Source organism: Danio rerio, chromosome 6 (assembly GCF_052040795.2).
Source record: "Danio rerio strain M-AB ecotype USA chromosome 6, GRCz13ab, whole genome shotgun sequence".
Lineage (NCBI taxonomy): Eukaryota > Metazoa > Chordata > Actinopteri > Cypriniformes > Danionidae > Danio > Danio rerio.
The window spans coordinates 14,572,314-14,586,465 of record NC_141026.1 but is presented as its reverse complement, the minus strand read 5'-3'; the positions used below and the strand labels follow the sequence as shown (position 1 = coordinate 14,586,465).

Sequence of the window (14,152 nt, the reverse complement as noted above, 5' to 3'; positions counted from 1 at the left end):
TAATTATTATGACAGCTCTCATACTACAGCTCGCACCTGGCATATGCACCATCCTGCAGTTGCACTCTCTCTGCACCTGTGTGCTCTCACAGTGCAGTCTGCAGGCGCTGACGCTGTAGGTGTCGTATCCTGGGATCACAGGCTCGGATGAAGCCCGACAGTTTCCCCACGGCTGTGGCAGGTATGTTAGCTAGAAAAACAGGAGACATTTAGAGAGAGAAAAACCGGCATCTCTCTGCTTCTTTGTCTGCCTGAGTGCACCCTATGGCTGTGAAATAGCACATGCAGTCTCAATTAGAAAATATTCCAGTCAGCCTTGAAATCTGTTTGACATTTTGTAAATTAGCTCCTAATTTTAAATGTCTGAAATTCGAGAGTTGAGAACAGCCCGGTGTTAAATTCAGATGTATAACAGCTTGGTGTTGAATTCAGACGCATAACAGCTTTTCTGCCATGCAAAAAGCAATGAGTTTAAACTTACCCTCTGTTCCTGGCAGGAAACAAATGTCTGGAATCCTGGTGAGACTCCGAAGCCCAACTGGTGGATGTACGGGGGTTCATTCTGACTGTGTATCTGAACCCGAATACCTGCTTCCAGCGTAGTCTCGTCTAAAGATGGACAGATCATACTGTGTAAGTAAAACTAACAGCTTGCACAAGTAATTCAATATTCTATGTAACAAATATAAATTAAAGTTTTTAGTAATTATTTTAATTTCGTTTCAGATTTGTATTCAAATGCTTGGGGTCAGTTTGATTGTACTTTAAAAAAAGAAGAAGATTTTATTCAGCAAAAATGATAAATGATAAAAATCATATGTGACAGTAAATTAATTTATATCATCACTAAAAATTCAAATTGAAATAAATGTTGAAATAAAATGATATCACTGGTTTCAAATTTTTAACAACAACGTTATACATCCATTGAAATGAATTATTAATTATATCTCATTAATTTTATTAATTTAATTTAATTTAAAATCTGTTATTTAGGAATTAGGGTTAGGGTTGCATGTTTTCCCCGTTTTCGGTGGGTTTCTTCCGGGTGCTCCGGTTTCCCCCACAAGTCCAAAGACATGTGTTTTATTGTAGGTGAACTGGGCAAGCTAAATTGTCCGTAGTGTATGAGTGTGTGGATGAGAGTGTGTGGATGTTTCCCAGTGATGGGTTGCAGCTGGAAGGGCATCCGCTGCGTAAAACATATGCTGTAAGTTGGCGGCGACCCCTGATTAATAAAGGGACTAAGCCAGAAAGAAAATTAATGAATAAATATAATATTTATTTGTTTTATTTATTTATTTTTATTAATTAATTAATTTATTTTATTTTTACAGCCAGTATTTTACTTTTGGAAAACTGTATTTACCGTTTCGTTCAAACTTTACATTTTGATCTAATGTTAATTAAAAAAAGTATTTTCCCAAAGAAAAAAGCAATCATGAAACAACAGCAACATCAACAAATGTATGTTATTAGTTCTATTTGCATTAAATAAACACAGCAATTAACGCAGACAATTTGTTTATGTAAATTCAACATCAGCAAAAAGAAAAGTCATTCTAACTTGACCAAATTAGGTAGTTTCAAAGTGATTTTATTTGGTTTAGTTCACTCAAATCAGGGTAATTCATTGTGATGAATGTATTGTGCACATTAAAAAAACACAACACAAACAGATAAAATGTTGGAAAAGCAAAATTATATGTTAATAAATTGAACCAATATTTTTTTGCATGAGTTTAGACTTAATTAAGTCTGCAAAAATATACTTTGAAAACTTTACATCAAAAAGGCTCTTGCTGCTTATTCAAACTACTTATTTAAAATGAGTTGAAACAACACAATTCTTAACTTTTGTGTTCAATCAACTTAAATTTGTAAAAACTATTAAGCTAACCTAATTGATTTTGCAGTGTTGAGAATGACTAATGTTGACTGGACTGTACTTGAAAATAAAATCCAACCAAAGAATTGTGTGAACACAAAACTAATTTGTAGAGCCAGAAACTTAATAACAATAAGCTGCTTGAAATTTTTACAGTGTACTAAACTGTTAACAAACAGTTGCACATGTTAAATACCAGGTCATTCATTTTCCTTCGGCTTAATCTCTTATTTATGAGGGGTTACCACAGTGGAATGAACCGCTAACTATTCAGGCATATGTTTTACACAGCAGATGCCCTTCCCGCCGCAACCCAGTACTGGGAAACACTCATAAACTCTCGCATTCACACACTCATACACTATGGACAGTTTAGTTATTCCAATTCACCTATGTGGCATGTCTTTGGACTTGTGGAAACCGTGAAACCGGAGCACCCGGAGGCAACCCACACAAATACGGGGAGAACATGCACTCCACACATAAATGCCAACTGGCCCTGCCAAGACTCAAACCAGCAACCTTCTTGCTGGGAGGTGACAGTGCTACACACTGAGCCACCGTGCCGCCCTCACTTAAAGTGAAGCAGCAAAAACTAAAAATCGTACCCACCCTAACATTTTGATCTCGTGTTTTGAAAATGATATTATACAAAGCAATCAAGCTTGCAAAAGTAAAATAATGAAATATTTCAAGGTCATTTGCGTTTGAATCAATATCTGAGATGCAAAATAGTGTCAGTTCCACTAGTCATTCACTGGTTTCTCTCCAGATAGGCAGATACTCGTCCTGCTGAATATCCAGCATCATCTCCAGGCCGTTTCCTGTGCCACCTTGCCTTACACGCTTGGGTGACGTCTTGTTTCCATTAAATGTGTAACATTTCCCATACCGTGTGTAAACCTGCAGACCAATCACAAACATGCATTAGACATATTTGCACTGCTGAAAACACCTGCATTTCACAGCCTAGTCCTCACACACACACATAAAGATCTTCATACAAAGGTGTTAGCGAAACGCACTTCACTCCTCTCAGACTTCCTAACCATACCAGCACCTTATGATGTATCCATTATCGAAACAGCACATCTTTTTCTTATTTTGATTCCTTGTCTTGCTGTCACCAGGTAAGACTTGCTTACACATTAAATTGAATAACAGAGGGTTCATTACTTCTGAAAGTGACATTTCCTGTTTAAATTTGAAAACTTTCTCATCCACATTGAAACTCTAAAAAATAAAAAGACTAATATAATTGTACTGAACCTAAAAAATGGATGAAAGCATACTGAGATGATGTGAGGTATCAGTTGCTATTTAAAAGTCCCATAAAATTAAAGTAACGCTTTTTAGGCGTTAGCATCAGTATGGTTCGTTTTGAAGACATCTATAAGCTATTGCACTCCAAAACAATGACAAAAATTGTGTTTAGAAAATATAAAACTGATATAAACATGTGAAGCTTGTAGTTTGTCACTTCCGCATAAATGGATCAACGGTTTAATTCACGTTACCTCATACTTCAGTTTCTCATCAAATCTTGAACAATCAAATGTTCTCTAGTCTTTGACATGCTCCCCCTTCAAAATGCTTCTCATTTGCTTTTCATTTGATGAGCTTGAGTTCAACCACTCTCACTGGCAAAGCGGTGATAAAACAAAACAATATTGGCTGTTTTTTAAAAAAAAAGAAGGGTGGGGTTGGGGGCTACTCTATGTCCCATCCTCTCATCATGTTTCGGTTGAGACTATGTCAAACATTGAATAAAAATGCAAAGTTCAATGCACATCACAGGTCACATTTGGTGATAGTATTTTTTGAAAATTGACAAATTTCCATTAAACGTGTTTTCAATTTGCAGTTTCAGTTTGTGCAACTTGAAGGGTAATTGAAACATATATATATATATAATTATCAATTATATTAATTTGGTTGATTGATTGATTGATTGATTGATTGATTTTATTTGACAATTTTTGCAAAAAAATATACAAACAAGTCCAGTTAGACTAAAGTCTGGTTCATACTTCTGTGTCAAGTGACCCACGGCGCATGCAACGCGCGTAGCTGTGCATTTATACTTCTGCGCGCTGTCTCTGTCGGTCTGCATTAACACTTTCGAAACGCTAGTTGGCAGTGAGGTGTAAATGTTCCTCTGTGTCGAGTTTCTTTGCTGCTTTTTTGCTTTTCCTGAACACTTCCGGGATGTACTGTACAAGTGGCTCAAACTCGCTCATTTTGAGGCAGGAACCGGCAGACGTGCATCAACTTTAACTATGAGGTAAACACAAAACAAAACTTTCCATCTGGAGCTTCTTCACGGGACTTCACACTTGTAAACAATCGCTCCATCAGGCTTGCGCCATTCACGCGGCTCTCTGTCCCGCCCAGACTTGTCAGCGCTACCAAGCTGACCAATCACAGAGCTTGCGCTACACGTCGTTGTGACGTGTAGTTACATTTTTTGAGAGGCGCATGTCAGCGATGCCGATGGCCATGGCCAAGGGCTATGCGTCAGCGCCGTAGCATACGCCGACGTTTGACGCAGAAGTATAAATCATCCTTAATTCATACATATTTTAAAAACTGCAGAGGATGAAATACACAAAAAGACACAGGCTTATTTCCATTGTGGTCCTCGATATTCTTAAAAAATAAACGAGCATGTCATAAATGGAATGAAAACCATCAGCTCAGCAACTCGGCACAACAAAATCCTCAACTTCAACTGTAATACTGTAAAACAACCACTTTTTAATTTCTCTTCTAAAAACACTCAAATTGAATCACTTTAAAAATCGTAGGCAAAACATTCCAAGCAACAGTGCTTGTACACAAAAAAGAAATTCTACCTGATTTATTCTTAAACCTATAAGGATAAATATCCCTTCTACGCGCTCTTGTAGAATGACAGTGTACCTCACTTACAAAAGCATAATAATTAAGAAAATATTTTGGGACCATTTTCTTTAAATTCTTTAACACCGTCACTAATTTCATAAATGTTACCCCTTTATTCAACTTTTAAAAAATTACTTTGACTAATGTTCATTATTTAAATGTGTCAGTAGAGGTACTTTCATGACTTATTTTAGGCCGTTTGCAATTTATTTTTAATTATTTTTTAAGAACTACCGCTGTACCAAAAAGCAGTAGCCTAGTCAAAGTATGGCTGCACTAATGCACTAGCTTATTATAGTTTGGGTATCTAGGAGCTCTGCCTGTCCTGCTAAAAACTTAATTTTAGAACAGATTTTTGAATGGACTATTACAGCCATCTTCTCTGTCAAATTACTATCTAAAATGCATCCTAAATATTTAACACCATGTTTTGGTGTATTAATTCGATGCCCTTTTACCTCTGACCTGACACAGTTTCTTAGTTTCGCAGCTGAACCAAATAATATAAATTCAGTTTTACCCAATAAGGACAATTTATCAAGGCAAAACCAATTAGAAACTTCCTCAATATGTTTACTCATTTCATTTTCAATAAATTCCTTCCTCTCATGAGGCACAATTATTGCTGCATCATCCGCATATGACAAAAGCTTTTTTGAACAAGCCATTTTCAAATCATTTATGTATATCAAAAAAAGCAATGGACCTAAAACATTGCCTTGTGGCAACCTCATAAGCGACGGGCGAATAAAACAAAGGTTGCAGGACTGGATGAATAATCAACAAAAAAACACAAATGCAACCTGCAATTGTCATGCACATCTTGTTAGTGAAACATGGTTGTGTTTATTCATTAGTTTTCATTCAGCTTAGTCCCTTATTTATCAGGGGTCGTGAACGCAGAATGAAATGGCAACTTTTCCGACATATATTTTATTCCAGCCCCAACCCAGTATTGGGAAACACCCATACACTCTCAAATTCACTCTCACAAATGCACTCATACAATATGGCCAATTTTGTTCATTCAGTTCACCTACATGTGTCTTTGGAGCAACCGAAGCATGCAAATATGGGGAGAACATGCAAACCAACCAGGATTTGAACCAGCTAACCACTGAGCCACCGTGCTGCCACAAGGTTGTGTTTAGTTAATTTTAGAAACTTTAAATATGAAGTAACTCTGGAAATTATCTTCGTAATTTGTGACACACTACATGATCTGACAACAACTTGTTCGCCAACAGCTCAGTCAAGCTACCAAACCACAGCCAATGAAATTTTGAGGGAGGAGTCATCAGAAAAAGCTGAACACTATTGGCTGCTTGTGTACTGATTACATCACTGACAGCGTTTCAACCTTTGCAAGGGAGCATTTAAAAACATTGTCAATCACTTGAGTGGATTAATCGCTCATCTTTAAGGTTCAAGTGGATATTTTACATTTTTGTAATTTAATAACTCTTAGAAATAAAAGTAGCATCTATAACACCCTGACGTTTTCTAAATACCTGTGTATTTTTTTTTAACATTGTTATTTTTTTTAATGACAAACCAATAAAGAACTGAGCATCTCTACCTTAAATTGCTATATTGGTCAAAATGACTGCATGCATGTCTGCTACTTTTCGCTGTGACTTTAAATATGCATGCATTTTTTGCCTAGCAACTTCCTGCTAACATAAACAAAGCTTTCTGATAGCAAAAACATTAAATTTACTTCAGATGTATATTTCAAAACAGCATATTCTGTGCCAAAAATGCAAGCGAGGCCCAGACCTTTGCATGTTCTAGTATCTTAACTACGAATTTATTTGCTGTATAGATGTTTCTGTTGAGCTTTTGAGCACACGGCCATTCTTGGCCATTCTAGCTCGTCACTACATCTGACCGCACGTGTGGTCAAGTCGGCTGACTGCTCTGGAATATTCAGCCTGCTAGATATTGGATTTACTGCACATATGAGAGGTTTCAGTGACGCATCAGCGAACTTCTGTGATGCGTTGTTCAGTAGTTCCAGCCTGATCTCACGAGGAAACGTAAGTATTTTACGTTTGGTCAGTTTAATGGCTTATTCGTACAAATTAGTATGAGTTCAGTTGTACGAAAATGTACGATTTTAAAAGGCGTGGCACCTAACCCCATGCCTAACCCCAACTGTCATAGGGTGATATGCAAATCATACTAGATTGTACAAATTCATACGAAAAAGCCACTAAATCAAAAAGTTACAATAGCAGACTGCCGAGCGCTGAGCACCCGGAGATTTTTCCCAGATCACATCCCGATCTGTCGGCGAGCTTGTTAACTTCCAAATCAGGTTCAAATCAGGCTTAAAATCCTGTAGTGTGAACTAGGGTTTAGAAAACATGTGCTAGAGGTTTTGGACACAAATCAAGGGATAGGATGTTAGGGCACAGCCGCAGCTCTGCACAAGTTAGTTCCAACCCTAATTGAACACACCTGAATGAACTTTGAGTTCTTTAGGCTTGCTTGAAACCTACGGTTAAGTGTGTTGAAGCAGGATTGTTACTAAACTGTGCAGGGCTGCACAGTTTGAAAAGGGCAAAGAGGTAGAATTGGGATAATGGCTGACTATACTTGTAATAAAGAGTTTACAATAAAATATTGAAATGTTTATCTACTGATACGTCTTTGAAAAATCACCTTTGAATAATAGCCCCACCTTCAAAAAACTCAACTTTTGCAAGAGAGAAACATCTTACGAATGGCCAAATGTCGAGAAAGGACATTCAAATGTATGTGGTAATTGGTGTAGATGTAGCTTGAGGTTCTCCGACAGGGAACTGCAAATGACTGCCTCAGATTCAGATCTTGCAGAAGAGCTTTGAAGCAAAGCCCAAAGGAAACTCTTAAGCACCTTTTACTCCCAGCTCAAGCCTCCACCTACGCCTTCCTCTCTTTCTCTCTCCTGATGACAAAAATAATATTGTGAACTTTCAAGTACTCCCACATCACACTGCTACTCTACTCCCTTCATAGCTGCTAAAATCAAGTTCAAAACACTTTTTTTTTTGCGGTAAAACCTTGCAGTCAACAGTCAAGCCCCATCGTTCATCCAATCCGTGCAGACCTACAACCTGACATTTATCTTGAATTGTGTCCTGTTTTTTGTGTGTGTATTTAAGAACTTCTCTTCCAGCAGACAGATTTCCAAACTGCAAGCGCGCCATCTGTTGATAACAATCGTCTCTTACAAGATGCTAAAGCAATTTCGTGAGTTGATCTGGATATAAGAGCATCTGCTAAATGCCTTGAATGTAAGCCAACACTTTTCCTTCTTCAAAAGACCAATTTAGCCTCTTTCGAACAGCTTTCACATTTTGCAAAACACTGTGCACATCTGCCACTCAAACACAGATTTTCAGATAAACACAAACACGCGAGACATCAATTATTTTATACCTACCCAGTATAGCAGCAATTTTGCCAGTGTCAGGCCGGTTATTTATTTACTTAAATGCGTGAATCCTTTCCCTCAGAGAAAACACAATGCTCGTGTGAAGAAGAAGCCTTCCCACAAATCATCCTGATAACAGAAATAGAGGAGTAACAGACTAATGTGACCAGAGAATGTGCCAGGAACTGATGTGGCAGATAGAAAAGGCTCCATTATGCAAATGTACACAAACCATGTATATTAATATGACTGGCATTCTATTCGTGTAAGACCTATACAAGCCTTACAGTCTAATTGTATAAGACCGCATACATTTGGTGTATGATATATTTACATTTATCTAAACAATGTGAATTTTTAGTACTTAAATGAAAACAAAATTAGGTTGGTCATATATAGACCGCCATTATTTAGTTCTATGACCAAAATACCAATAATAACCAGATTTGGTTATTAAATGCAGGTCTTTCAATTATAAACATGTCCATAATTAGCAAGGATTCATATTTTTAAATGTCAAGACTACTTTTAAATAAAAAAAAAAACACCTTATATGCTCTTTTACAACTATCTACAGGATATTAACATATACTGTTTAATAAATGTACATTTAAATAAATATGTACAGTATCAATAGTAGATGTAGAAAAAAAACAGCTGTTAGCATACTTTGAATTTCACAGCCTTTTATCTAAACTTTTCATTTATATAACGAATTAATATACCTTTAAGGGGAACAGATTATTTAGTTAAAATTAATTCAAGCAAATTCCTAAATCATATAATTTATTTTCAAAAGCTTCAAAGCAATATATGGTTTAAAGCAGGTGTAGCCTATACAGTATTGTCATACTTTGAGAACATTAAAACTTAACGTAATTATACACTTGAAAACTCTGCAGCATCTAGCCGAATTCAAAAACTCCAATGTTGTTTTTGTAGATCGATAGCAGACTTTTGAAAATGATTTGCAATTGAATATTTTGGATTCTTCCTATTCTCATCTAAATAGATTGGAATATTTTATTTATTTTTCAATATTCAGTATGGTCAAATCCGAAGGAAGTTGTTTCAGTATTAAATGTCAATCTAGTCATATTATATTGCAGCCTGCAGTGAAATAAATTAGACAGACTTTGAAAACGGTTACACTGTGCATGTTGAGTGACTAACAAAGCCTTTTTTCATTATGAAAACATTTATTCATTCAGAATAAGAGACATTAGATAAGCTTTTATCAAACATGTCTTGACCTGTGTTGTTTTAACAAAGTAAGGTTTATTTATAAACTAATTTCAAGAGGATCACGTGCTTTTGATTTACCACCGCTGGTCTCGCATTAGCTAATCATGATCTTCCAGTGATATGATTCCGAATCCTAAGTTACTATATAACCACAGTCTTCAGTCCACATTTATCTTCATCTGGAAGAAACCCCCCTTCCTCCCCATTCTCCTCCTTTACCATAAATTGGGTGACCCAGCGGCCCAGTGGTTAACACTGTTAGCAACACAGCAAGATCTGGTCAGGCTGGTGGGTGTTTCTGTGAGGAGTTTGTATATTCTCCCTGTGTCCAGGGCCGGCGCGTCCATAGAGGCGACCTAGGCAGTCACCTAGGGCGGCAGTATAGAAAGGGCGGCATCCCCGACACCTCCCTTACCACCCGCTTCCTCAGTTTTGTACGCGACACCTCCCTCACCACCCACGTCCTCAGTTATATTCGCGAATAGGCAACAGAATAGAGAGGGCGGCATCAGCGGCACCTCCATCAGCACCCGCATGTCCTCAGTTATATCCGCGCATAGGGCGGAAGAATAAAGGTCCACGAAACCCGTGCGCCCTCACTCAGTTATATCCGAGCATAGGGCGGAAGAATAGAGAGGGCGGCGTCCGCAACACCTCCCTCAGCACCCGCCGCGTCCTCAGTTCAGCTTGCTCCGGCACTGCCCGTGTCTGCTTGGGTTTCCCCCAGGTTCTCCAGTTTCTTCCCACTATCCAAAGATATACATAATGCACAACAGATTTAGCAAATCAGGCACTTGTCTAGCTCCCTTCTTTCTCAAGTATTCCCTTAGCTACTGCAGCCAGGGAGTTTTTGAGATCCACCTGAGCTCAAGCTCCCCTCTCGCTCTGCGAATAGGAGGGAACTCTTGGCTCAAGGGTCCCTTGAGCTCAGGGCTCTCTCCTGGGACAGCATGCCAAACAAGCTTATGATAGATCATCAGCTAATCAATCAACTCTTGACTCCTGCCATTACAAGCCATGTTTAATTTATATATTTATTTGCATATTTTGAGATTTTTTCATATTGCTAATAAAACTAAAGGATTTAGATATCGAACAATCTTTTTACCCCAACACAATTTAATAGGGCACTATAAAGGCTAAAGAATGTAATTTTTATATTTGCTTGATGTTTTTATAGGGCTATGCTTCTCACCATCTATTTTAGACATCTTTTCTAAAAAATATAGTATAGTGTAAAAGCATGTTTATTACTAGAAACAATGAATTAAATAATGATTTTATACATTTTTAAGGCACATTTGACTGTATAGGGCAGGAGGCACAGCAGCATAAAAACCCTTTAATTATTTAATCAGCAAGTTGTATGGAAAGGACTAAATTAACTAGTATAAGTGAGTAGGAAGCAACCGGACTAATTGTGTGTTATAGTTAACCCTGTATCCTCTGAATAACTTCAGAATGTCGAGATATTATCTTTCAAGAGTTCACACTTAGATATTGCTTGACAGCTGTAAGCAGGTTTGGCATGCTGTCCCGGGAGAGAACCCTGAGCTCGGAGATAGTTGAGCCCAGGGCTCCCGCCAGGTCCATAGAGCATGTGAGGGGAGTACGAGATCAGGTGGTTCTCGAGAGCTCCCCTTTTTGTAAAGGAGAAAAGGAGGAGAAAGGGATGGATGGGGGGTTTCTTCGGAAAACGAAGATAAGGGAGTAATGTCTAGCTAGGCTACTTATAGTGGGTTAGGATAGATCTGATTGGCTAACTAATGAGTGTAGATAGGTGGCCAGCTGCTGTCAATTATATCACGTGCTCCTCTCGAAATTAGTTTAAAAACTTCACTTCAAGAGTTCACACTTAGATATTGCTTGACAGCTGTAAGCAGGTTTGGCATGCTGTCCCGGGAGAGAACCCTGAGCTCGGAGATTGTTGAGCCCAGGGCTCCCACCAGGTCCATAGAGCATGTGAGGGGAGTACGAGATCAGGTGGTTCTCGAGAGCTCCCCAAATGCATGAAGCTCGGGACAGCAGCCGTGTATTCGAAGAAACTCCCCAAAAGGCTTGAAATGCTATATCCGGCTGCTGGATATAGTTATTTGAAAAAGAAAAGGTAAAGAGGGCTCCTTTGGAGCAAAGGGTGAAACAGGTTCCTGCGGGAACCCGAGCAGAGTTGGCTTGGGCTGTGAATACTCCTGCTGGAGTAGAGACTCGAGGAGACCCCTGCGGGGGTCAGAGCCATGGGGTGGGCGGGAATCCTGCTGGAGTCATTATAAGGGAAGGGGAAGGAAGGACTCCGGCTGGAGAGGGAGGTGAAGGGGGGCAGGGGGGGGGGACTCCAAAGGAGTAATTTGCTCGAGGAACACTACTTGCGGAGATAGAGCTGGGAGGTGGCAGCACTATATATAATTATATATTTATATGAAATATATAGATATATAAATATATAATGGGGTAATCTAGGGCCTTGGGGGAGGGCGTTTTTACTGACTCTTGCGAGAGTCGAAGCTCTTGGCTCTCCTGCGGGAGAGAGAGCTGTATGTGCCATTTCCAGCTGGAGTCGGGAAAAGGAATGGTCGGTGAAGCCCCAGCTGAAGGGGGAAATGGCAGTTGGGCGATGACCCCTGCGGGGGTCCGGTGCTCGGGATTAACTCCGCGGGAGTTAGAGTTTGAGGGTGACAGCACTATATATAAATATATATTTATATGCGTGGGTGCATATATATATACATATATATAAATAAATTTAAAAAATAAAAGATAAGTGTGAGAAATAAACAAAAATAAACATAAATAAAAGCTAGGGCCGGGGAGGGTCGGTGACATGACTCGTGTCACAGCTCGGGGTTGGGTGAGCTATTTAGCTGCTCCAGTAGGAGTCGGGAAAGATGAGGGGGAGGTGAAGACTCTTACTGGAGGGTGACAGGCGGTATAGGTGCTCTGGGGGTGTTCCTGCGGGAACAGAGCGTGAGGGTGACAGCACTATATATAAATTCATATTTATATGCGTGTGTGCGTATAGATGTGAATTTATATAAATAAAATCAAACAGAGAGAAAAATAAATAGTGCTATACTATATGTCATTATGGAATGACATAATATAAAAAGCTAAGGCCAGGGCAGTGAGATGATTCCTGCGGGAATCGAAGCTCGGGGTAACGCCCCTGCGGGGGCCAGAGCCATTGGGGGGGGCGGGGTCCTACAGAAGTTAGAAAAGTTGGGGGGCAGTGAAAACTTCTGTGGCAGCGGCCGGGGGGGGCGGGGTGACAAGGGGGCCTGGGCAGGGAGAGAACTCCTACTGGAGTTAGGTGGGTGAAAAGGGGGAGAAGGTTGAGTGCAAATCAGCTGGAAGGAAGAAAGGAAGCTAGATGGCTGGGTCATGCCCGCGCCCTTGGGAGACTGGGTAGTTCCTCTGCCCTCGGGAAGCTGGTATGGTTGGGTCGTATTCTCTCCCTGGACTAGGCCCATGCCCTTGGCCGCTGGGATTACTGCGTCTGCTGGTGAGGGTCCTCTGAGCTTCCCTGAGATGGCTGTGGCTGAGTCAGATATAAGATTTGAAGGCGTCGGGAGACCACCTTCCTAGTGTTTGTATGTGTTGTTACGATAGCCCTTGTGTGCTGCTGTGGTGGTGGCTCCAATTCTGAATGAGTGACTGGATTATGAATCTGGTGGGAAGCCTGAATGGTCCTATGACTTTAAGGTGTTTTGAAACCAAAAATGTTATTGAACGGAATGTGTGGATGTGTTGAGCAGTGAGAAACTGATGAGGTGTTCTGGAGTAACTTAATGTATAAATGAATGCTAAAACGCGAATTGTGTATGCTGTGGTTATGGGATTATCATCTTAAAAGGACAGATGGAGTCATCTGCGGCTCTGCTTCTGATACCAGTTTCTGAAAATAAAGCAAAAAGAGAGTCAGCGATTTCCTATGCAACTAGGAACATGTACAACTGTAAAATTATTATTATTATTATTTTTTTTTTCAGAATGTATTGACGATATTGCCCGTTAGAAGCGCATTGGCGGCCCCGATAATATACCCCATGAAGGGGGCAGCATCTGTGTAAAAAGGATATACTGAGGATGAAATTGGATAGCTAATAAATGAATGGCTTCTATTCCAGCGCTTAAGGAAGGAAGCATAAGCAGGTCGCATGCTTTAAGTGCCACCTGATGGTTACAAACCTTTATGAATTTCATTTCTGTTAAACCAGGAGTCACCAAATATGGTACCGATGGGCACCAGATAGCCCACGAGGCTCTCGTGTGTTGCTCACAGGCCTGTTCTAAAATAGCTCACCATAACGCCACTTACAAGTAAGCTTTCTCTAATATAGAAGTAATCATTTAAAAATGTAAATATTTGCAAAGATAAATAAAATAGTGTTGCACGTTGATATATTAATTACGGGGTATTTCCTACCCTGTTAAATCATTGTTGGTAACTTTGAGAGAATCATAACATGATCAGTGACTACACCTGGATGAATATTATTCATTATTACCAAAAACTTAAATTATAATTATAAGTAAATTGAGCAATTTGTTATTTGAGAAGGGTTTATCAAACTGGTAGCCCTCCACGTTAATCGGTGCCCGAAAGTAGCTCTTAGTTTCAGAGGTTGGTGACTCCCGTGTGAAACGCTAAAGACAACATTTTGAAGAAAGCTGAAAACCTGTAACCATTGACTTTCACA

The 14,152-nt window shown here is 39.4% G+C and overlaps 1 protein-coding gene across 2 annotated transcripts in view; it reads right to left on the bottom strand.

The window, feature by feature from the left end:
- Positions 1 to 14,152, bottom strand: part of asic4b (acid sensing ion channel subunit family member 4b) — a 90,313-nt gene that overhangs the window by 16,170 nt on the left and 59,991 nt on the right. For both annotated transcript variants that reach the window (XR_015492655.1, NM_214786.1), the window contains 3 exon segments: positions 2,647 to 2,791; positions 482 to 609; positions 37 to 190 (listed from right to left, as the gene is read on the bottom strand). Coding sequence is in view for 1 of the 2 variants with exons in the window: in NM_214786.1 (NP_999951.1) it covers positions 37 to 190; positions 482 to 609; positions 2,647 to 2,791 (427 nt within the window). In the remaining variant the exon portion in view is untranslated.